Raw genomic sequence first — 25,815 nt, 5'->3', positions numbered from 1 at the left:
TGGAAAGGGTGGGGGTGTGGAGACAGGGCTAGGATTTTTTTGACTAACAGCTAAAGGGTAGTTTTGTCTAAAAAGGTGCCAGGTGCTGAGTTGATGGCTAACACTGACCGAAGGTAGCTTCAGGGAAGAAGAAATCTTTCCTTTCTTCTCCTCCTTCACAGAAAACTCATGTATTAATGATTAGTGAATGCCACATTACCTGGGCATTAACAGTTTCACACAATATACTCAGCAACAGAACTAATATTCCCCTAGATAGATAGCCATTTTAAATAGGCTTATTTCCACTTGCCTGGAATTCTGTTATTCAAGTGACTATGCCTAGATTTTCTAGCACTTCTCACTGTAATGGGTCACTTAATTAAGCCTGTGTTAACAGGAGGCAGCCACACCCCACCAGGGCTGACACTGTTTGCTGACCGTCTGTCTCTGAGAGTTGAGAGGTAGGGGGTACTTTACCCTCTGGCATGTTCAACCACCCTGCAGCCTTAAGGAACCCACATCACAGGCAGGGATCCTTCCTTCTAACTCCTACTTGCCCCTATCCCACTCCACGAAATGGTGCTGCAATTGGCAGTGATCTGGAATGTGGGGCATCATCACCAGCATCCTGGAACATTCAGAAGTCACATGGATCCTGCCTAGTTCTGAGCAGAGAACCAATTTAGGTTTTCTAGATTTTGGTGAATACACAGTGGCCACCAGGACTGTAGCACAGGGAGGCTAAAATGTTAGTTTCTGAGGTTTTAGAGGAGGATTTGGACCCTCAAGACCAGCCACTGGGTTCCTGCCCAAGGGATGCATTTAAAATCCAAATTATAGAGTAAAGCAGACAAGGGCAGCAAAGAATCATAGAGGACTGCACTGCACAGAGGATTCCTTTATGCCTCTGCTGGGGCTTAATGGGTATTTAAAAATCTCCCCTGTTTTCTTCTCTCCCTTTATTTAAGCCCCCATTTCTTTGACTCTTGTCTCCATAAATATCAAAGAGGTGCAGATGTGTTGCCTCCCAACCCTGGAAAGGCCCCATAACACTCCCCTTGTCAGGAAAATGGGGGATGCTCTGGAGTGGACAAAAGCCTCAGTAGGAGGAGTTTTTAAAGGATACTTTAAATATATGTACTGCCTGAATAGTTTAGTATGCTCTCAGCAAATGAAACAATTGTTAGAACTAAAATAAATTGCAAGACCATGAAAGCCTACTGGTGCTCCTTGGGAGACTGAGGGGCCAGTCTGGTTTTAAATGAAAGGAAGTTGAAGGTTCAATGGCAGGTGGGCACAGAGGAGAGGCAGGAGTTTCCTGGGCCAGCTCCACCTCTCTCTGTTCTCAGCCCTTATTTTGGATCCATGTGTGGATTGTACCTCTGGACCAGAGGAGCTCAGGAGTCCTCAGGATCGAGCACGGGAAGCTCCTATGTAATTGTTAGGCAACATTAAAATAAGCAAAGCAATAGCCACAACAGAAACCACCACCACCAACACCAACACCAACACCAACAACAAAAACCCAAACAATAAACTTGAAGTTTGATGACCAGTTCTGAAGGACTAACAGATACAACCCAACATTGTTAACATTGTTCTGTTGTTTTGTTTTGGTTGCCCAAACAACGTTATTGAAATTAACGGGGAATCCACTTACAGACCTCATCACCTGAAAACAAAACAACCTTTTTTCAATATTTCCCTTATTTTGGACCAAATCTTGCCATGTATTTGCTTCATTGTAAAAAAACAAGAAAGGAAAAGGAATGAGAAGAAAGGGGAGGGGATGGAAGAGGGGAGAGGAGGAGCATGGGGTGGATATGCTATGCTGGATTCACCTGTTCTGTTGCTGCGGGATTTAGGGGGGTTTGTTTTGTTTTTGTTACTACAAATAATGCCTTGAAATTTCCTTTGCAAACATTGAGACAACCATGCCAATCTATTGCATGAGATAAATTAGCTGTAGAACGTTCACATGCAGTAGGAGATGAGAACAAAAAAAGGGTTAAAAGAATCGATTTTAATTAAGCAGAATGTCTTTAGCCACTCAAGTCAGCATCCTTCCCACAGATTTTTGATGCTAAACTTAGCCCCTTCTAATGCTCTGCCATCTTCATTCTGTGCCTGAACTTATTAGCTAAACCTTCAAATGAAGAACATCAACCATGTGACAGGTTGGGCGGTTAAAATGGAAACTCTGAAACGATCTTTCTCCTTCTGCCTTATTGATTGCATACAGACAGGTCTTGATTACCACATGTGACACAGCAGCCCTGCTGACTGTCGATGCACATCTGGAGCCAGGTCTCACCCCCTTTCCTCTTCCCTGGGGCCAGGCAGGGGTCCTCCCAGAGGGCCACAGGCAACCTGCACTTCCCCCACGGGCCTTGAATTTAGACTTTGGATGTCACACCCTCTGAGGTTACACACACACAGGCACAGAAGCATACACAGGTGATTGAGGGAATAAGACTCTTATCGTCCAGCTTTAAGCTTCTGCCCATTACTAGACTATACTGCTTTCAGTGTACTGTGAAAGAATATTTCCACCTACATTATTAAGTGATGCATTCTATTAGATGGATATAATAATATATACTTATTATAATTTAAGTTATGAATCTTTTAAAAGGTTATTCAGTGCAAACATTTTAAAACACTTTTTTAGGTCTCTGTTGTAAGATTTTTAGTATTTTTTAATTCACCAGGAGTCTTAAAAATTGGATAAAGTTTGGGCCTCCCTTGGTAGGGGTCTCTCTGCTCACCAAATTCATTCACCTTCATAGGCTGTGCCTTGAGTGGCCAACTGGAAGATGACACACAGCATGAGACAATCCCTTCCTGACAGCAGAGACAGAGAAGACAGGGTCCAGGCAGCCCTAGCAGAGCTCCACGGACAGTTAACACCCACCCACACTGGTTATTCATTCTTTTGTTTCAATGAATACAAATTAAAAAAAAAAAGACTCAACCATGGTAGGTGTATTGAATTATCTAGATTATCCATTGATTATGACATGAAACTACAGGTCCATGATACTTTTTCTATAACCTTGGGGGCCAGGTGTGTTTTGTAATTCAGGATTTAAAAAATTTTATTTTAGAAGAGTAACACGGTGCATATATCCTGTGTTATTTAACACCCTCTGCAAGGTCTGGGGTGGCATCTTGAAATCAAGTACATTAACATTCCTGTAGCTAAACATATGAATATTCACACTGAATGGGTTCAATAAGAACTAGAATAGCCTATGTCAGACCAGGCCAGGATTTGCCACTACAGAGATTGCTTCAATCTTTCAGAAAAAGATTGGATGCTTTTGGGATTTAGGAATTGCATTGTGTGTGTGTGTGTGTGTGTGTGTGTGTGTGTGTAAGAGTTTGTTTCTCTCTGTTAGTTCTGCCAGTCAGTTAGGACAATATAGGAATGGCTTTCTGAGTAATCTGTGTGCAAACTAGCATGAGGCATTTGAAGGAAGACCAAAGAGATCAGAACGATGGGCAGGCCATCTTTTGAAGGAGTAGGGGAAAAAAATCAATGTTTATGCCTTTGGGTGTTGTAGTTACATTATTTATCAAGCAGGCTAAACAGGGTGAAGCAACTTCCACTCCTTTCAGTCTTTTAAGCACATTAAAAAACGGTGGTCCAAAGAGTGGGCCCCATTACCCTAATTACATCTTACCAGCCGGCACCATGAAGATTTTAGGGTAGGAAATTAGGTTGATGATTGTAGGGATGATAGCATAAATTTACTTCTGTCCTGATGTGAAAATATCCCTTCTAGCCCTATAATTCTGTGACATCATGGTATCTTCTAATTAGGAATATTGGCAGAAAACCTTTTAATATTTTATAAGAAAAGTAGTTGCATGCAGGGCTTGTCAGGAAACCAGCAATTTATTCACTTTTTTGAAGATGCTGCCAGCAGTAGTAAGGACCGAGCTCAGGACTCAGGAACCTCTCTCTCTCTCTCTGGGGGCCACCAGCTGGCTGAAGAGTATCAGCTAGGCAGGGGAGAAGTGGAAAGGAAGGGAAAGCCTCAGAGAAGAATGGAGGAGAGGCCACCTTTCTCCCCATGGATCTTCAGGAAGGACCATTAGATTTTGAACTTTCTGAATGCAGAGGTGATACCTTATTAATCCTTCCATACTCCTTTCACATACCTTGCATTAATTAGATTGCTGCCACTGAAAATGCAGCATTATCAGAAATAACTTGCTACATAGGTAATCCCTACTTGGGGTAATTCGTCATGAACTGACACTTAAGTTGGTAGAACTCAATATATTGCAGAATTCAGTTTCGTTCAGGTTTTCTTCACTCCATGTGCTCAGCTCTGTTGGACTCCATGCAGAACTTACTGGAAGTCTAAGAGATCCCTATGACCTTTTCCTGAGATGCATACGGGAAAGTGGAGTGGAGAGAATGCTTGAAGTTCCTGACCACATCAATGTTGAACTGAGTCCAGCTGTGTCCAAAAAGAGCTCATGAAACTAAACTATCTCTAATATACTAGAACTAGGCTTGGGACATGGTAGATACTCAATAAATAATTGCTGAATAACTTATTGAGTAACACTTAGAATAGCACAATCTTGCTAAAACCTATAAAAAAGCTAAAAATATATTTCATGCATGAGTACACACACACACATACACACACATGTGTGGAATGTTATGGGCTGAGTTGTGTCCCCTCAAATACATTTGTTGATGTCTTTGTCCCCTACCTCAGAACGTGACAGTATTTGGAAATAGGGTCTTTAAAGAGAAAATTAAGTGAAAATGAAGTGATGTGGATGGGCCCTAACTAAATAAGGACGGATAAGAGACTCGTCATAGTGACAGAGGAGAGACTATGTGAAGACACAGGGAGAAGATGGCCATTGACAAGGCAAGGAGAGAGTCCTCAGTTTGAAAAGCCAACCCCGCTGACACCTTGATCTTAGACTATAGCCTCTACAATTGTGAGAAAACAAATTTCTGTTGTTTAAGCCACCCAGTGTGTGGTACTTGGTTATGGCAGCTCTGGCAAACACACATGTGAGCACTATAAGACATCTATGTGGAACCTGAAATAGAATTCCACACTCTCAACATTGACCTAAAATGATTAATCCAGCTACAGTAAGAATGCTTTCATCATTTCAAAAAACTCTTTTTCTTGATACCTTCGAATTTAGGATTTTTTGTCTTGTTTTTTAAAATATCTTGAATGGGTTAGGTTTCTTTTGCAAAAGCTTGTTGGAAAAGTTGGAAACAATGCTTCTCTCCTCTTAGTACATTTCCTTGTAATCATCACACATTCCTGCCCATCTCACAAATGATAGTGGTGGCAGCTATGCATGTGCAAACATTCTTAGAAATGCGAGGGTCTGAAAATGAAGAGCTCCTAGATATGGTTTTCTTGTCATTCTTTCCTGCCCTGCTTTCCTCTTACTTACTAAGAACAACTTCGAGAGCACTTTGGAAGGAGAAGAGATATTACAGAAGGGCAATCTATAGGGGCATTTGTGGGAAGGGGGATGGACAGAGAGGGGACGTATTTTTGGGCTGATAGGCCTCCTCTCCACCACGCTCAGCTGCATGAATAAAGGCAACAAGAAATAAAACAAGTCTGCATCAAAGTTTGATGCATGCCCTGTTCCAAAAAAAACTTAACTGGCATAGAGATGCCACTTATTAATACAAATAAATAAAGTAAGACAAAGGGACAATCAGGTTTCCAAGGCAAGATGGATCCAAGAGTGAGATTAGAAGCCAAAAGCATGCCATGAAATCCCATACTTTTGCTCATGGTGGGCTATAGATTTAGCTTTAGGGAGCTTCAGTGCTCTGGCAACTTGGATAAAGAAAAATTCTGTTAATGACATCATTCACAGTGTCCATGAGGTAAGCACAAATCAATTCCCCAGGAAAAGCACAACCATCCATGACATTGAGAGCAGAGAGAGAAATCATTCTGGTTAAATCCTCAGATTAGATTGTTTCTTGTAATTCTTTTCTATTCAGTATGAACCGGTGGTGTAATGACAGAATTCATGTCATCAAAAGCAATTTTATGGGGTTGGCAGGGGAGAGGAGCTAATAAAAGAAATGTTAAGTGTAAAATCAGAGGGAGTATATATAGAAAGATAGATACATAGGACATTCCATTTTCATTTAATTGCATAAGCTGAGTACTAGATTCACTAGGAAGTTTTAATAAATGTTATTGTTTCATGTTTCATTTTTGAATAACAGAATAACAGAAATTTGACACTATTAGGGACTTCAGTAATCAAGTTTCCCACTCTTTTTTTCCCTAGATGAAGAAAACAAGGCTCAGAGAGGTTAGGTAATTTCAAGTTTGCACAGTGTTTAGTAGAGTTGGAAACTAGAATACTTATTTCTCACATCCCAACCCAATGCACTTGGACATCAAAGGATGCTTAAAAGTCTAGGTCTGAACTCAAGCTTTCATAGGTCATTAAAACCGTGTTACTTGTAAAAATGCTTGCTTTTAGGCATTCAGCTGTGTGCAAACAGCTAAATGCAGAATAAAGTTGTTTTTCCTGTGAACAGGTCATTGTTCTATTATTCTATTTTACTTGTTGATGCTCCAAAGATTATTTTTTTCTAACTGCCTATTGTTCTATTACCAGCATTTATTAAAAGGGCTTTGTTATATATAAACACTGCCTTTGTTTTGGTGCCAGTGAAAACATTTGTGTAGATCTAAGAACATTTGCTTTTCACAAGGTTTGAGAAAAGTGGAGTATTCTTTTTTGAATGGCCCATTACTTTATGAGAGAATTATTTCCATCTTGATTTTTCTCTTTGAGAACTCAAAGTGATATGTTTGCTGTAATAAATTGGAGCAAGAAGTCAGAAGAAAAGATTTTATCCTTTTTAGTAAAACAGAATCACTTTAGAGTTTAAATGCAGAATTAAGCAAAGGGTAGGAAATATCAAATTATCTCAGATCAAGTGTCCTTTTAATTTAGAACATTTATTGTCCAAATGCACATTTGGAAGAGGATTCAGGCAGCGTGCTCTTACATGATTTGAATGGAGGCAGAATTCTAACATTTTAAAGATGGCATTAAAGTGGTCTTTATTTCCTCCAAATTGCTGCCTGCCTTGAATTTGTTTTTCTGCTAGCGTTTCTAATCTCCAAAGCTATAGGTTAAAAAAGGGTGGTGGATGGGGGGTGGGGAGTTTGCATGGGTTGGAGAGGTAATCTGCTACTTTTAGCTCTCTCTTTTCAGTTTCAAAATCTGTGTCTCTGTTTCCAGCGGAGATGCTACCTGTATCCCTAAGGATGCCAAAGGAATTTTCCAGCCAATAAATGTTATCTCCGTTGTATACAGGGATAAACCAGACTATGAAGAAGAGATGTGTAGGATTCAGAACAGAACTGGACATTCTGATACTTGATTGGGTGCCAGTTTCTGTTTTTATTACTCACCACATTCTGATCCTCTGCCTACCCAAAAGGAGCATCTTGAGGGTCCATTGTGGTGGAATAGAAGCACCTATATCCACATGGATTGAGTACTAAAAATCCTGTGTTTGGGGCTTAGGAAGCATTTTTAAAATCAGTCCTGATTTTAGTGTTGCAGAAGGAAAATTACACACACATGGATTGGTCTAAAAAGCAAAGTTTTGGGTCTGTCCATGTTCCTTATGTTAGTTACTCCAATTGCCTCCATTTTGAATGGTTGAAGTGGATGATCTCCTTGCTCAGCTATTTCACATCAATTCCATATTGTTGGACTTAATGTATACTATTTAAAAGCATTCATTCATTGAAAAAAACCATTTGTTGAGGCCCTGGTATATGTAAGACTGTGCCTTAACAAAAAAGATTTAGCTACTTGTATGAATTCATCTAAAATATTATTTAAGGCAACATGATAAATATTTATGATAATGTTAATTGTAAAAGAAAGCAGATGTTGTATAATGATTACAACAGAATAACTGTATGAAATTAGGTGGAGAACGAAGGAAAATGAAAACTATTTTGTGCTTGATTTGAGTGATTATAGAAGTTTTTCTCTTAAAAATAGAACTTTTATTGTTTTTAAGAATAAAAAATGATTTCCAATATATATAACCATCTGAATTAGACAATTCTGAATAATTCAGGTTATCAGAATTTCCCTGTCTTTTTCACTCCTGCATCTCCGTTCCCTAGTGTAGGGTCTGGCACACAGAAGTTTTGCCAATGTTTGTCAAATGAATTAATTCAAGTAAAATAATTATGGATCATTTGTGAATTTGGAGTGACTGCCTCAATGGTTGATCTGATTTTCATAAAGGCCTGTCTGGCATTTGTCTTGTAACAGGCAAACTGTAACTAATCATTCTGTTCTCTTTGTATTATTTATAGGGATATTTTGCACCATTTCCCTCTGTACTTATGCCGCCAGTATCTCTTATGATTTGAACCGGCTCCCAAAGCTAATTTATAGCCTGCCTGCTGATGTGGAACATGGTTACAGCTGGTCCATCTTTTGCGCCTGGTGCAGTTTAGGCTTTATTGTGGCAGCTGGAGGTCTCTGCATCGCTTATCCGTTTATTAGCCGGACCAAGATTGCACAGCTAAAGTCTGGCAGAGACTCCACGGTATGACTGTCCGCACTGGGCCTGTCCACAGTGTGAGCGACTCCTGAGGGGAACGGCGCGGAGTTCAGGATTCCAAGCACAAAGCGGTCTTTTACATTCCAACCTGTTGCCTGCCAGCTCTTTCTGGATTACTGATAGAAAATCATGCAAAACCTCCCAACCTTTCTAAGGACAAGACTACTGTGGATTCAAGTGCTTTAATGACTATTTATGCGTTGACTGTGAGAATAGGGAGCAGTGCCATGGGACATTTCTAGGTGTAGAGAAAGAAGAAACTGCAATGGAAAAATTTGTATGATTTCCATTTATTTCAGAAAGTTTGTATGTAACAATTACCTGAGAGTCATTTCTACTTGCAAAAGGATTCGTAACAAAGCGAGTATAATTTTCTTGTCATTGTATCATGCTTGTTAAATTTTAATGCAGCATCTTCAGAACTTGTCCTGATGGTGTCTTATTGTGTCAGCACCAAATATTTGTGCATTATTTGTGGATGTTCCTTGTCACAGGAAGATTCTTCTTCTGTTGCCTTATTTTTTTTTTTTTTTTAAGTCTCTTCTCCGTCATTGTACTGGAATTGAAATCATAAGATAAACAGATCAAACGTGCTTAAGAGCTAACTCGTGACACTATGCAGTATTGTTTGAAGACCTGTTGTTCAACCTCTGTCTCTTTATGTTAACTGGATTTCTGCATTAAATGACTGCCCCCTTGTTAATCTGGGTGTGTTTTCCTATGTCTTTTAGCTGTGTCAACAGGTCTCGCTAGCCATAAGGACAGATGAAAACTCTGTTGTTTTAATAAGACTCTTATTAAGACTTAATAATTGCTTCATTTCAATTAGGTTGAGCATTATTAACTTTTGTAGCAACCACACACTTGCTATTGACCAAAGATGTCATTTTCAAACTTGTTTTTAAACCTTCCTATACTATTTAAAATTTTCTTCTCCTTCTTGTTCTCTTTTTCTCCTCTCTCCCTCTTCTTCCCCTGTTTACCATCTGCCTGGTTTGTATCCAGTCATAAGGATACACGGTCTCTGTTTTTGTTCTTGGACCTCCTAAAGCAGCGATTTTCAACCTTGGCTGCTCAGAGTCACCTGGTGAAGTCTTCAGATGTACCTAAACAGGGCCTCACCCCGGACCAATTAACTCAGAATATCCACAGCTGGGCCTAGGCTTGAGCATTTTTGAAAAAACATCCCAGATGATTCTGATACACAGCTGCGATTGAGAGCCACTCGTTTGGGCCAGAACTGTGGTTATCTCCTTAGCTACTAACAAAGCGAACTCACTTATTTAGCACTTACTGTGTGCCAGTAACTGGGCTGTGGTGTTATTTCACTTAATCCTCTCCAAAGTTCTCTGAGGTAAGTGCTGTTATTTTATGTTACTCATAAGCTGAGGATCAGACTCAAAACATTCGTTTCAACTTTTTTTCTCAATCCTTTTTCTCTGTGTGGGTTTGGGACAACAGTTAAAATTCTTCCGTTGTGTTCGCTTATCTTTCAGCGGAGGGTGGGGCGCTCGCCGACTTCTAAGCTTTTCCTTTTAACTCCAACCCTTATTCCCGATTCTACACACGATGTAGGAGAAAGACGGCCTGTACAATAGAAGACGCCATTCCAGAAGATGCTGTTTCAGATTTTAATTTCATAAAAGATTCTTTTCTTTCTTCTTTATAAAAACTGATTTAGTCCTCATAAAAGGAAAATGATCATCTACTCCCAAAGAATAGAGTCTGATTTCCAAGTGACAGTGTCCACATATTGTCATGTAAGGGCCGAAAGGGGTTGGAGGATGCCGGTGACCACACCAGCTCTGGCTCTGTGGCTCCAGGCACAGCACGGGCTCATGAGTAGATTCACTGGCACTCTCTCAGGCCTTTTAATATACTGGTCCCTCTGGATGAGATCAGAGACGTATAGAAAGGGTCAATTATTTTCAAAGCAGGAGAGCTCTTTCTTTGAAGTCTTCTTTAAAGATCCCCATAGAAGATGTCAAGACTCTTGGACATTTATATTCCCACCAACAAAGCAGTGTCTGAGTGAGTAACTTTTGAAGTTTCAGAGAAGTTTCCTAGGGGTTTGAGGTGAGAGTGGAAGAAAGCCTCGGGTGGTAGGAGGTGGAAGGGTTCACACACCAGAAAGATTTGCCCCCGAAGCCAGGGGAGTTCACTTAGGATTCAAACGAGTGCTGGCAAGGACTGAGGCTCCCTGCCTTCCAGCCAAAGTGAGCTTGAAGCAACCAACGTGCCAGGCCAAGGTTCCTCGCTTTCTACTTACTGTCACGCAAGTGTGGGCAAATGTTGCCGGTGCTGGGCATTTGGCCCTGAGTCCTTGGGCTTCTCTTAGGAGTTTTTTCTTAACTGGCTTGTGAATGAAGAATGATTGAAATGATTTCACAGTGCTGTGCAGGACAGAATAATTCATTGAAATCCTTTGTTTTGTGTTCTGTCCCACACACCCCCCTTTTTAACAGCCTTGTCCTTGGTTTATTTGCCATATTAGAACCAGTGTTGTCCATTCTCAGGAAAGCCTCGTCTTTTAAGGATCACCATGGACCCTTGATAACAGAGATTTCCCAGGATATGGGAAACCTCCATAGAACATGATAGCCCCCATAACATTTCTTATATAGTCAACAAATATTTACTGAATGGCTATTATGTGCTCACATTCTAGCACTTGGGAAACATTAAGAAAGCAAAACAGACAAAGGTTTTTGCCCTGGTAAAACTTATCTTCTAGAAAAATGCAGTGAAGGACAAGTAAAAAAAATTAAGTTTACTCTTTTTGGCCCTAAATTGTTTTATAAGTCCAGGGTTAAAGTTATTCAGTTACTAAAATAAGTTTCTTTTAAATTACATTCCCATTGGCTGTGCATTTCATACTTCACAACATTCTCATTATTTGAATCTAGCCCTGGCAAGTTAAAAAAAATACTCTTTTTGCGGGGGCGGGGGGTGCCTCTTAAAGATTTCTTATTCGAAATTGAAGTCTGAGAATGACTAAAGTGTGCCCCATAGTTGAGCTAGAGGGAATAAAAACCTGGGAACCCGGGACTCAGGTGAATGGGGGCCCACGAGCTCAAAATATACCACCTGATGGAGGCTGGCGCAGGTGGGATACTCACGCTGCCTAGGCACCCACCCACTCCAGGTCTTTGCTCAGGCTCTTTCCTCTGCTGGGGACACCCCCTCCTCTGCTTGGCTTATTCTGACTTTTCCTTGTGTCTCAGCTTCTACACAACACTCCCGGACACCTTCCTCAAACATGCTGCACTGCTTCAAATCCTTTCCTGACCAGTTACGCTCTGCACACGAATTGTCTGGCAACCCATAACCAGATCGTAGACTCTTTCAAGGAGGAATCTGTGCCTTGTCCTGGTGCTCAGCCCACCCAGTGCCTGGTACACCGTAGGTGCTCTTAAATCTTTGTGGAATCAATAAATGGATTCAGAGTCACAGATAAACTCTTTTCTTCCCTGGACAGAGCTGACTCCCTTAGCACCAATTTTAGGGAGCCCATAAAAAATATACAGTAGTGTGATGAGGCTAAATGGAAAGAGAATATAGCTTGGCAAGAAAGGAAGCCTCATTAGAATAATTAAAGGGACTATTAACCCAAACCAACCTAGACATAACTTAAAATGTGTTATGAACTACTATGGAACATTTATTTGATGGCTCAAATATTAAGCTAGTAACCTCAATATGGTTCTACACCTCAATTTAAAGCGTTCTCATTTATGTGTGTGTGTGTTTTAAATCTCTAATTGGAATTCTGAAAGGAATGCTTCAGAAATGACTTCCTTTGAATGCAAATAGCTATCCTGACGAAGAACACATTTAAATTGCATATGAATTTCTCTGGGGCCTTGCCCTTTGACTGGAAGAAGAGGAAGTTTTCTGTGCTGCATGTAGGACAGCCACAAATGCTTGAAGATGCTCAGGGCACCCAATTGCATACTGGGAACTTGGCTATGCAATACATGTTCCTCTTAATATGCAACCTGTATTTTGCCAGGCATCAAAGCAAGATTTCTAATTGTCCTAAAACATTAGAATATTTCTGCCTGGAGCCCCTGTAACAGGAAAACAGATTGGCTGGCTATAAAATAAGATAGCATTTTTTCTGTTTTTATTTCCAATTTTTTTCTCCCCTTCAGCATTCACTGTAAAATACTGCCTGCTACTATAAGGTCTGGCTATGCTTGGTTTCTCTCAGGTCTCTAAGTGAATGTTTTGCAGAGAGGAAAGAGACAGGACCATGGGTCTAGAGCAGAAAGAACAAGGGAACAGTGGTGCAGGTGAGGTTGCCAAGATAGGCAGATGCTTGCTGGTCACAGTAGAGTCTGGGTTTTACTCTGGTAATTGAAAACAAATGGCCTAAAAAAGGATAATGATGTGATCTGATTTCCACTTTAGGACTATCAGTTGGCCAGGTGTGGTGGCTCACACCTGTAATTCCAGTGTTTTAAAGGCTGAGGCTGGAGGATGTCTTGAGTCCAGGTGTTGAAGACTACGCTAGGCAAATAGATCCTGTCTCTATAAAAACATTTTTAAAATTAGCCGAGTGTGGTGGTACATGCCTGTAGGCTTAGCTACTCAGCAGGCTGGGGCAGGAGGATTGCTTGAGTCTAGAAGCTACTGAGCTATTATCACACCACTGCACTGCACTCCAGCCTGGGTGACAGAGTACGACTAGTTTCCAAAAAAAAAAAAAAAAAAAATCAGTGTTGCCACTGCTGCTGGATGGAGAATGGATTTAAAGAGGCACCACTAGAGGACAAGAACCCAGTTAGGAAGGAGGATGTTGCACAGGAACCCAGGAGACAAAATTGTGCCTGGGTGGAGAGGCTGGTGATGAAAATGCAGAGTAGGTGGACATATTTTAGAGATGGAATTGATTTGCTGGTAAGTTACATGGAGGTGGGGAAAGAAGGGAAGTTAAGGATGACACCTAAAGAATTTGTAGAGTTAGGTTAATTACTAAGGAAACTGCTTCTTGTATCAAAAAGGAGATACAATAATTTGGGAAAAAGGGGAAAAAGAAAAAACTGCTAAGTTTTATGGTTAACTCAGCGTCATACATGAAAGCGTTTATTTAATGGAGACTGGAATTGAAAATTGTAGTTGAGAAAATATTTCAATGGCCCATATGCTCCTTCTTGCTAATTGACCCAGCTGCCAGCCGATTCCTCTCTGATTTCCAGTTGTTTTCCAGAAGTTGTGCATCTAAGACCTGAAAATAGTATTCAGTTTAAGTGTGAACTTGATCAAATAGTGGTGGCTCGGAAGATTTCAGTCCAGGCACAAGGGGGAAAGATGTAGTGTTTATGAATGAATGGGAAAGGCAGATGTCACATACTGGCCAACCCCAGTTTAAATCACACCAGATAGACTATTGGTCTGCTTCAGGTAAGCATTTCCCTTTTTTGGAGCTCGCTAAGAAATTCTGAGAATAAACTCCCACATCTTAGGGCTGATGTTCCTAATGAACAGACCATTGTCCCAGTGAAGTGCTTATCCTGGTTGGCCCAGAGTCTGACCAGGCCACTGCCTTCAGTGTGGGTGTGAGGATGGATGAACTGTACCCTCAGGTTCATAAGGAAGTGTTCTAAATCAGGACCTTAGAGGTAAATTCCCTCAATATCTGGCTAACTATGAAGTGGCATCCTCTGGGGGTTCTGGAAAGGGCATGGAAACCTTGCTATAGCAAGGGTGCACGGAGGCTCCGCTGGATCCTACACAAAGGGCCTGGGCTCCCTTGACTTGCTCCCAGAACACAATCACAGCTCAGGGCATTTCATTCTTTAATCATAAAACACCTTTTGTTTCCATCCTCATAGCTTTGCCTGTCAGGTTGATTTGTGATGAACACATAAATACTTGCTCTAGAAACTTGGCCACGCCTGAACTGAACTTCACTCAGCCGTGGCTTCAGTGGGCTTCAAATTCATTCCCCACAGGTAAAACACATTGCACTTACCACATTGGTTAAATCTGTTAATCACAACAGTTTAAAATGAACCTAAAGACCCGAATAATTGTTGAAGTTTTCTCATTTCTCCTCTAAGCCCTGATTTGCCATTTGTTAGTTCTGGACTCTGTTGGTTGCTCAAAAAATAAATAGACACACAAGTAAATAAATAAAGCACTTAATTAATTCTAAGAGGATGGCAGTGGAGCTATATTATTGTCAAATTTTAGGTCTCATTCATTCTTGTAAATATTAAACATAAATAATAAGTGGCAGAGAAAGCTCGGATTCTCAAAAGCTTCTCCAGTGTTGTTTCTTGGCATTGATGAGACTAAGTCCTTGGGTGAGGGACTGCCTTAGTATCTCCTCAGTGACTGTGTCAGGTTGTGTCCTTTATATACCATATATTGTTACTATTTGCCCCTACTTTATGGGTAGAGAAGCCAAGGCTCACAGAGGTTAAGTAACCTTCCCTAAGATACTAGCCAAGATTTGGTTTCCAGCTTGCTCACCTCAAAGTCCTTCCACTTTCCTGCACAGCATCCACGTCAACTACCCAAGACCCAGCAGCATTTCCATAGTGCATTTCTAACCCTATCTGAGCCTACTGTCAACATGTTATACATCTAGATAGGTTCACATTCCCCTGCATTTTCCAAGGGTCCCTTTGGAAGCTACTGCTCTATAGTTTTTAATCAAGCTTCTATATTTCTAAGCCAGAGCACACACTGCACTTTGTAATTCTGTAAAGAATGCCAGACCTATTTTTCTAAGCACAGAACCTCTCCTTACATGACCGACCCTCAAGAGACCCTGTAGTTTGCAGTAGCCTAAAGGTATGACAGCAATTTTAATTACCTTCTTGGCACTTCCCCCACAGAACATTATGAGAAATTCCCATGTCACTAGGGCTGCTGAAAGATTTCTATTTAAGTGGGTATGTCCTCCTTACTTTGTCCTGTGACAGCATCCCTGACGGCATTTTTAAAATTATTAGATGAAAGTAATTATTTCAAAAAAAAAAAAAGGCTATCTAGCCTTATGGTTAGAGGTAGGATAGCAACTCAAAGACTCATGAATTTCCATCCTTTCTCCCTGACTGTCTTGATGTGTGGCCCTGCAAGTCAATCATCTCTCTGAATCTCTCTGGAGACATGCATGAACTAATGTGATTTCCAAGAATGCTGGTAATAACCCACATTTAAGAAGCCTGAAAATCACTTTGAACACCTCTACAAACTTTTATTTCCTTTATCCAAGTTGAATGTGAACTAATTTAAAAAACATAACATATTAAGTTACACTAAGAATAAAATAAAACCATCTGATGTTGAGTCAAAACAAGGAAACCTTCCAAGTTTTTTATTATATCTCAAGGAAAGTACAGTACTTCATTTTGTATTTTCCCTTTGAGAGATTGGTCGCTGTGCAGTGACTTAGAAAACACCCCATAACCAAACCAAAACAAACCTCAAGACAGCCTTGGAGGCATATGGAAACTATGATGGTCATCTCTCTTTGACAGCAGAGGAACAGAGACTCGGAGCATTAACCCAAGATCTCTCAGCCAGTCTCTGGCAGAAGGTTCACCTCCCCAGAAAAAAAGTGAGGTAGATTTTGAGGTCAACATGTCCAAGTATCTATATTCCTGCAAATACGTCAAGCAGCCTCTACTTTACAGGCCTCTGTGGTGACGATGGTAAATCGCTATCATGTCAACATGTTTCTCAAATAAACTGGACTTGGGAATTGAAACTAAACCAACTGTGAAAGGTAATCTGGGGGAGATGACGCATGTGATTAATGCAGTATTGACTCAAAGGATGAACCAGTTCTTAAAGAATTCTCCAAATAAAGTAACAGTTTAAAGAGTGTTCACAGGAGTAGGGGAATGGTTTTCAAGAGAAGTGAAATGAAGATGAGGAAAGACCGAGGGTGAGCTAGAGGGACAGCCATGTAGAGCCGCGCAGGGTGGGATGGGTGAGTGGCCCTCTTCTCAGAACCCTATCCCAAACACCCCCACAAAACCAGTTCCTTTGAGGAGCCAGATGAGTTAAGAATACAATGAGTTAAGAGGAAATTCAGTACAATTTCATTATTCTTTAAAGCAATTAGCCTGTGGGTCTGTGATACGCCTACATAATCAAGAAAGGTGTCAGAAAATGTCAAGCTTTTACCTAGTAACGATTGAGGAGGTGGTTCTGTGTTGCATGATTCCATACATTCCAATATCATAAAGGAAGAAAAAATCTTCCTTCAGGGAAAGACAATTTGTTTTTGTTTCCTTTGTGACACTGGAATGCATGGATTTGGTCGATGCGGGGGAAACTTGGTTCAGCATTCTGAACCTTTCTGGCTCTGTTCACTTGGTTGGCAGATGACCATGAAAAGTAACTTGTTTGGGATGTCAGTGGGTGTGGAGGAAATGCCAGTAAATGTCTGCTGAAGGAATGAGGGAATAAATGAATGATGCATCACTAAGACGGTGATCCCTGGTCTGTGAAGCCGACTTGCTGCCTCACAGCCTCTATTTCTCAAGGTTACTTTTCTTTTGTTGTTCTCAGGCTTAACTTACGATTGTAGACTCAAACTCTTTGTGTCTGTTTAGGAGCAGGTCCACAGTGGCAAAACGGTTCTGGGGCCTCGGCGAAAATAGGGACATCTCAATACCGTGGAACAAAGACACGTGGTCAAATGAATGACCAGTTGTGTTCACTTGCTCATTCACGTGTTCTTTCATTTGTCACATCTCTATAGAGCACCTAGTATGTGCCAGAGACTGATTTAAGTGCAGGGAATACATAGTGAATAAATCAAAGCTGCTGCCTTCAAGAAGCTGCCATTGTAAGGTGACAAAGGAAAAAAGAAAAAATCTTCCTTCAGGGAAAGATAATTTGTTCTTTTTTCCTTTGTGTCTGTCTCAGAGAGACAGACAGTAATAAAACACAGCTTGTGCAGTAGGTGGTGGTGATATGTGCTATGAATGAAAAATGAGGTGGCTACGAGAATACAGTGCTAAAGGTGAGGGAATGGCCAGTTTAGGGAAGCCAGCGTTGGCCTCTCTGATAAGAAAACATTTGCACAGAGAGCCTGAGCAATGCAGGTGTCTTGAGGAACGTCCAGGAAGGGTAGATAGCAGGTACAGAGGCCTGGGATGGGAACAAGCTTTGCATGTGGCACGGTCAGCAAAAGGTAGACTGAAAGCGAGAGTGTTGAGATGAAGTAAGAGGGAAACCAGGCTATCCAGCACCCTTTGAACACCTTTCCAATAAAACCCAAGACTTCGGGTTTCATTCTGAGTAAAATGGAAAGTCATTGGAGGATTTCAAACATAACAGTGACATAATCTGGCTTACAGAAAAACAGGCAAAAAACCTTTGGCCCAGTGAACGAATTGTCCTTGGTTTCCATGTTAATACCCAGAGGCCAGTACTGGGCGTTTAGGTCTCTCTGGCAAAATATACGGTTAATGTGCCCACTCTTCCAAGGTGAAGTCAATCTCACATAGTGTAGGATACCAAGGGCAAGAGTCACAAAAAGGCAGCTAGCCGGGTGACCAAAACATGGTAGAAATAATGTGTATGGGTTGGGGGTGGGTAAGGAAGGGCCCTGGAGTAATTGCTGTCATTTGTTTCATCTTGAGCAGGCAGTTACTCACTGAAGAAACTTAATGAAAACTGACAATATTAAATGATTGTGGCATTCAGATGGCAAAATTACGCTTCAAATCTCCTGACTCTCTTGAACATAATAAATTCATGGAATTTAACTAAGATAAAAAGCTGAGCTCTTCATGCACGTTTTGAGTTGTTTCTTTAAATTTCCAACAATCCATAACTTTTCTCTCAAATGTTTTCCTTGACTCAGCTCATTTTTCTCTCTGCCAAGGTTTTCCAGAGAGTGGTTTCATCGCTCCATTTCCAAAGGTCAAGGATATTCCTCTATCTCATAAGCCCGGACTTCTGGCTGGTATCCTCTCACTCCTGCTCACATGCCTTTCAGAGAGCTGTCATAGCAGCCATTCAGGCAGGGCCAGTTTACCAAGGAGCATTCCCAGAACCTGACATGGAGCAAGTACTCACTAACTGCCTGGTAGCTAAGTAAATAAAGAAGCAAATGAATAAATGAATAAATAAAAGATTTGAAAAGGCTACAAACACTATGGGAAAATATGAGCACGCACTAAAAAAAACTCACCTGGATTTCTTAATTAGCAAGATTTCTCTAAGACTTTGCATCTCACCTAATTTTAGTCCAAGGGCTTTCTTGCATAGCTCTCTGAACAGACATATTTACCTAATATCTAAGTGAGCATTTCTTCTCAAACCTCAGTTTATTTTGAATCCCTGAGACTTAGCTTTTTTATTTTTTAATTATACTTTAAGTTCTAGGGTACATGTGCACAATGTGCAGGCTTGATACATAGGTATACATGTGCCATGTTGGTTTGCTGCACCCATCAACTCATCATTTACATTAGGTAATTCTCCTAATGCTATCCCTCCCCCAGCCCCCCACCCCTCGACAGGCCCCGGTGTGTGATGTTCCCTGCCCTGTGTCCAAGTGATCTCATTGTTCATTTTCCACCTATGAGTGAGAACATGAGGTGTTTGGTTTTCTGTCCTTGTGACAGTTTGCTGAGAATGATGGTATCCAGCTTCATCCATGTCCCTGCAAAGGACATGAACTCATCCTTTTTTACGGCTGCATAGTATTCCATGGTGTATATGTGCCAAATTTTCTTAATCCAGTCTATCATTGATGGACATTTGGGTTGGTTCCAAGTCTTTGCTATTGTGAATAGTGCTGCAGTAAACATATGTGTGCATGCGTCTTTATAGTAGCATGATTTATAATCCTTTGGGTATATACCCAGTAATGGGATTGCTGGGTCAAATGGTATTTCTAGTTCTAGATCCTCGAGGAATCGCCACACTGTCTTCCACAATGGTTGAACCAATTTACACTCCCACCAACAGTGTAAAAGCATTCCTATTTCTCCACATCCTCTCCAGAATCTGTTGTTTCCTGACTTTTTAATGATTGCCATTCTAACTGGTGTGAGATGGTATCTCACTGTGGTTTTGATTTGCATTTCTCTGAGACTTAGCTTTCCAGGTTACATAGGAAGTCGGTGTCTCCCTGGACAGCTGTCTGCCTCTTGAATGGTTTCCGAGTGTCCCTTTGATTCACTGTTCTCAGATCTACAGGCATTTATTTATTCTCTCCTACCAGGAGCTAGTTCAATTTAGTTCAAAAAATATTAATTGTTCTTGTCTGGGCCACACCCTGTACCCTATTCTGGAGGAGGAAAAAATGCTATAAAATAGTACTCCATTTATTTGACATCCTCAAATTTTCATAAATTTTCAAAAAGCTTTATAGTTGTATGCATTTAATATTAAAGATATTTTAGCAGAAACTAAAATCATGATTTAATTCTGCAAAGTACACCGAGATCATTAGTACTGCTGCTTCTTATGATCTATACCACTGTCACTCCAAGCCAAGAAATCAATTTTTTTAACCCACCGTTTGTTGCATTTTGGTCACACAGTCCACCCCTACACGTTTTTTTTCTCCTAAAGATGTATGTAAGGCTTAGGCAGATGATGACAAAGACTGTATTATTCAAAATCTTTGGGAGGCCAAAACATTAAAAATGATTTTGGGGAGGAGTGCCAAATACTGATAAAATAGACAACTAGAAAATATGGTAAAAGAAAAAATGCAAAACATGTGGAGGGACTCCACTGAGAATGAGATGTGGAGGGACTCCACTGAGAATGAGATGTGCCCAGCCTGCAGGGCAGGAGAGTGCTTCAGTAACCTTGGTGTGTGGCACAGCGCCCCCAGCTGCAATCAACAGAATAACTCTAGGTTGTTCAGCAGAAAAGGAATTCATTAAAAAAAATTAGAATGCTTTGCTTAATAGGGCCAGAAAATTAATCTAGGGGGACTACACAACCAGGAACACCATCCAAACCATACAACAAGATGGTAGTTTCAAAGATCCACTGCCACCCCTGCCGGGGATCCACACCATAGCTTGCACCATGGATATTGAACCCTGAACGCTGTCCTCTACCCCAGCTAGCCCCTGAGGCCAGATACTTCCGCTGCCTCTCCCCCAGAAAGTGGATTCCATGATGCCTGGTTCCTCTGCATAGCTCACATCTGAATCCAATTATCATATGTCAGTGTCTGGCCCCCATTCTACCTATAATATAGATTGGAAAAGCTGGCGTTCTGGTTTCTGCCTTGGAGAGGTGAGACTCAAACATTGGAAAATATGATAATTTACCACTTTGATACACCCTTTGGATGCCCAACATCAATATCTGTTCTTAATTTGATATTTAAACTTCCTCCAACCAATATTCGCATGTAAAATATGCAATTATACTTGACACAAAAACCTGCTCATCCTCTCGCCTTCTGACAAGGGCAACAAATCCACGTCAAGAACATGATTTCTGGGTGGCTTCCATTCCTCTTCTAGTTCCATCTGACATTCTGTAAGTTAGGGTTTAAATTGTGGGATGGAAGTCTTAAATTGGGAAAGAGTTGAAAGTCATCCTACTCTTGACCAATGGGAGACAGGAGCTGGTGGATATTCTCCTCTTTTGCTCCTTAAGCAGACAATTCTGGGTTTCATCCTACACAGCTCTTCAGAGGGGCCCTACAGGATCAGATCCCAGCTTCTCACAGTGGTGATCAGCTCCACAGTGCATCCTTGGATTACCTTTTTCCCGATTTCTCTTTTACTCCTTCCAGTCCCCAGCTCCCAAAATAAATTATCTCCAAAAAAACCTTCGTCTCATCTTGGGTCTTGGTAAGAACCTAGGTTAACACTGGGTTCTAGACATACCTCTCTCTGATTACTAGGAACACACACTCCAGCCCACATAGTTCAACCTGTTTGTGTGTTTCTGTCCAGTGGAATCAAGAACCCAAAATAATTGGGTGGCAGTCTTACCTCTTAATTCAATGGCTGCTTGTTGTGTTTGCTGACAGAAGAAATCCTCTCTTGGGAATGATTTTGAAAGGAGGAGGGTTTCCACAAATGACCCTGGGTGCTCAGAGTGGATTAAATGGACAGTGAGCAGCTGGGAATTTGGGGGCACCTCTTTTCTCAGAAAAAGGGGCTGACTACATTCAAGCTTAGATTCCCATACAACTGGTGGTTTTCCCCTTGCCTCTCCCTGGCAGGGAGACTGTAACATATCATGTGTCCCCAAGATCACTAGGTCCTTCAAGTTTCCCACATGCAGGGCAGCTGGCTTTCTAGACAATTCCTGTAAAGAGCTGATAGACCAAATCCAGACTGCCTGGCACCAAGAAGCTTATGCATTCCCCTAGTGAAAGCTCCTTTCTCATGGTTGCCCTGTAAGAAAGGAGACCCACAGGCTGATGGCAGTAGTGGTGGTGGTGGTGTGGTAGTTTGTTCTAATGTAACTGATATTTCCATGAGATGGAGAGACCAGTGGGTGCTATGGAATATGTCTTGACTTTTTATGCAATAGGAGACAGCACTGAAGGTTCCCACCTGGAACAAGAGGCATTGAAACCTCTAAGCCAGGGAGCCCAGACAGTCTAGTGATAAGATGCAAACATTTTAATAGGGTAATTACGAGTGATATAGTAACAGGTACCACTCTCACTTCCAGTTTTTGGGCTCTTTATTCTGACTACGGGAGAAATAGCACCATCTATTGGCTGTTGGTTCATAGCACACAGAGTATCCTGTATGGAGGCTCAGCTCATCTTCTCAAGGAGTTCTCTTCCTGCTGGCACAATAACTGGGTGTTCAGTAAGCCATTCTATCATGCCACAGGCCTTGTGCTTGAGGTTATGGAATACATGTTGAGACAAGAAATCCCATGAGCCTCAGTGTCTTGTCTCACTGTCATTCCTGTAAAATAAGCTCTTTAGTGAGAAGCACTGTTACATGGAAATGAATGATAGTGAATAAGGCAATTTGTTAAGTTTATGGAAGGTGTTGCTGGCATAAAGAATCCAAATACAGAATAAATAGTTATTCCAGTGAGGACAAATTATTGCCCTCTTCACAAGGGGAGGGTCTTCAATATAATTCCCCTCCTGTTTGTAGTTGTTTTAGTCCATTTAGTGTTGCTATAACAGAATACTTGAGACTGGGTAGTTGATAAAGAAAAGTTGTTTATTGAGCCCATGAGTCTGCAGGCTGAAAAGTTCAAAAGCATATTGCCACATCTGGTCAGTTTCTGGTGAGGGCCATGTGCTGGCTCAAAATGTGGCAGAGAAGCAGAAAAGTGAGTGGGTAGGTACAAAGAGAGCAAGAGAATGTCTAGGAAGCAGAACTTGCTTTTACAACAGCCAATCTCTGGTAACTAATCTAGTCCTGGGAGAGTGAGAATCAACTAGCTCCCTCAAGAGGGCATTGATCCATTCGTGAGGGAATCTACCGATATGACCCAAATACCCCTACTAGGTCCAACCTCCCAAAATCATCATGTTGGGGATCAAATTTCAATGTGAGCTTCCAGGAGGACAAACTCAAACCACAGCAGTAGTGTTATATTAAGTCTCAGGGTTGGTCACTGCTGCTGGAGATTAATCAGCAGTGGCAGTAGCCACATCTTGGAGAGAAGTCCTTGTTGGGCCAGTGCATTGTTTCTGTCTGTCTCTGCAACCATTGTCTATGGGGCCACTGAGCAAGCACCAGGATGGCTGGGGAAAGGGTAGGGCACTGGGCAGGCAATCTTCCAACTACAAATTTAGAACCTCCTACACAGTATGGCCTCTTGAGACCATTCCAATAGGACACAAATATTCACCTATATTGGGGTCTAGTATAAGATGTCCATCCACATTCCTCTTCCCAAGACCTTATTTCATGTTCCTGACCATCCATCTAAACTGACATGAGGATGACATGGTGAGGATCTGCCTCTCAGGCCATCTCTCCTTCCAGGAAAAGTGTATAATGTGGACCATTCCAAGTTCTGCTCCCTGTGAGGATATCCTTTCCCCACTGTCTTTCACCCTGAGTGGGGCTGCAATTAAATTCCCACAGGTGCCAGCAAAACTTGCAGAGTCATCTGTAAGCTGTATTTGACTTTTTTTCTCCTTGGTGAACTGCTCACTGGAGATTCCTCATGAGACCATGGCTATGAGGGAGGGGTGAGTGTAGCAGGAAGCACACTGAGAGGAAAAAGCACTGACTGCCCCTGCAGCTTATGAGTGCTGTCAGCCATGTGGAACTCAATGCTGATATATACCACTCCCATCTGATGAGGCTGTGCTGCTGGGTTGGGTCCATGCGACTTTTGGCTTGGTGTGTCATTACTTCAAGATGGGCAGCTTAGGTCACATGGTCACTTAGTGTCCCATGGCCAAGCCCTCAGAAGCAAGCCCCAATAGCAAGTCAAGAGTTACTTCCAAAAGAATAATTACTTGCATAAGAGAGCTTGGCTTTGCTCCAAAAGCTAAGAGGCTGCAGCTGTGCTTCCTCTACTGTGATGTGCTGCAGGCTCCACACACCCTCCAGGTCTGCCCCAGTTGCTCTGAGCACCATCAGATCTCCTGGGTCTCTAAGGGCATTAGGGAGCTGCTTACAGTAGGGCTGGTCCAACTGGAGAACCATCTCTTGGGCCAGGCCTCAATTAATAGTAAATGAGTCACAGCAGCAAATCCAAAGCTCATGTAGGCTGCCTTCAGATGCCAGAGAGTTCCATCAACATCTGTGCCTTTCTTAGTGTTGGCACTAACATCTGCAGCTCCTACAAATGTATTGCCTTTGTCTATTTTGGTAAGAAGGGGAACCTAAGGAGTGTGACATCAGCCCTTCCAAAAATCTATACCCTTACTCCATGGATCAGAAAGCCATTATGGGTATTCTGCAGTTGCTGAGGGTAGCTATTCCAGCTATAGACTCAGACACTGGGTAAGTTACCGGATGGTTTTTCACTGAAAAAGTTGAAGTAGTTGAAAGAGAACTTCCACAGTCTACCACCACCACATCCGCCCACCTTCCAGCATCTGCTCCCACTTATAATCTGTTCTCTTACAACACGTGTTTCTGTAATGGGCATTAAATCGAATATTGCTAAGTAAGGAGATGACATCACTCTCATGTGGAAATTGGGTTGGTTCATACGTGATTTTTTCTCTTTAGCATATTAATGCTTTGTGTCACCAGATAGGAGCAGCTGAATGCGAAGGATGCCAATGGAATGAGTTGAACGAACAAGGTGCGGAATAAGGCTCTTTATATGACGTCCATCATCACAGGCTTTTTCTGGTTCATCTTGGCCACGGGTTCTGCCTTGGCCAGGCAGACAGTGCCTGTTGCGTAACTCAGCATCTTCTTACCCTTCTTTATGCCTAGTCTATCAAGGTGACATTGCCCTTTTCTTGGAAAGGTGAAGTCCTTATTTACTTATGTATTTGCTAGGAATATAATGTCTTAACTGTGCCAATATTTTTACTAAGATTGGTGTTTCTGTTAGTGTTCAGGTTGCAAAATTGGATGTTTGCAATGGTTTGCCCCAACCAGAATTTATGTTTCTTTTTCATAAATTCTCTTATTTTTAGTGCATAAATTTGAGAATGAAAAAATTTTTAGGAGCATATTTATCATACTATAGCTGAAATGTCTGTATGCTGTCTTCCTACCCGTAATCGTGAACAAATTATCATGCTGTTTAAAGCTAATTCCTCCAATTGTGGACTGCATTTTATTCCCTTATTCAAGGACGTCACTCTAGCACTTATCCCTTTTTTCCTATTTCATCATCTTTTCATCTTTCCTGGAATTCTCTTTAACATAAAAAAGAAGCTGCTACTTCTCCCAACAAATCTTCCTCTTGCTTCCACATTCCTTACCAATCTACTACTCCTATTTCTTTGCTCACCTGTTCTGCAAAACTAGTTGTAAGAACTGCCTATGCTCACTATCTTCAGCTCTTCTCCTATTTTCTCTTAAGCTCACTGCAGTCTGGTTTTGCTTCCCTTCCATTCCACCAAAAGCCCCATGGTCAAGGTCATGAATGACTCCCTCACTGCTAAAGCCAATGGTCAATTTTCAGTTATCTTACTTGGTCAGTTAGCAGCATTTATAGGGTTAAATACTCCTCCTCTATACCCTTTATTCATGTCTTCCAGGCAACCACACTAGGTTTTATTTCTATTTCACTGGTTGCTCCATCTCAGTTTTCTTTGGAGATTCCTCTTCTCCTGCCAACCTGTC

The 25,815-nt window shown here is 41.5% G+C and overlaps 2 protein-coding genes across 9 annotated transcripts in view; one reads left to right on the top strand and one right to left on the bottom strand.

Moving 5' to 3' along the window:
• TMEM178A (transmembrane protein 178A) overlaps positions 1-9,317 on the top strand; it is a 56,039-nt gene extending 46,722 nt beyond the window's left edge. For all 5 annotated transcript variants that reach the window (XM_054475495.2, XM_054475496.2, XM_063648795.1 and 2 more), the window contains one exon: positions 8,364-9,317. In XM_054475495.2, the coding sequence (XP_054331470.1) occupies positions 8,364-8,605 (242 nt within the window). In that variant the 3' untranslated portion in view covers positions 8,606-9,317. The remainder of the gene's footprint in view (positions 1-8,363) is intronic.
• Positions 9,318-13,364: 4,047 nt separating this feature from the next.
• Positions 13,365-25,815, bottom strand: part of THUMPD2 (THUMP domain containing 2) — a 57,384-nt gene continuing 44,933 nt past the window's right edge. The window contains exons 10-11 of one of the 4 annotated variants that reach the window (XM_054475482.2): positions 21,562-21,654; positions 13,365-13,844 (exon numbers count right to left, since the gene is read on the bottom strand). In XM_054475482.2, coding sequence (XP_054331457.1) covers positions 21,570-21,654 — 85 coding nt within the window. In that variant the 3' untranslated portion in view covers positions 13,365-13,844; positions 21,562-21,569. Of the gene's footprint in view, positions 13,845-20,473; positions 21,099-21,561; positions 21,662-21,684; positions 22,498-25,815 lie in introns of those variants that run through there. The other 3 variants (XM_063648792.1, XM_063648793.1, XM_054475485.2) reach the window with 3 other exon arrangements.

The sequence above is a fragment of the Pongo pygmaeus genome, chromosome 12, assembly GCF_028885625.2.
Source record: "Pongo pygmaeus isolate AG05252 chromosome 12, NHGRI_mPonPyg2-v2.0_pri, whole genome shotgun sequence".
In the NCBI taxonomy this organism is placed as follows: Eukaryota; Metazoa; Chordata; class Mammalia; order Primates; family Hominidae; genus Pongo; species Pongo pygmaeus.
Note: the sequence above shows the minus strand (reverse complement) of the source record. Positions and strands in the feature narration are given on the sequence as shown.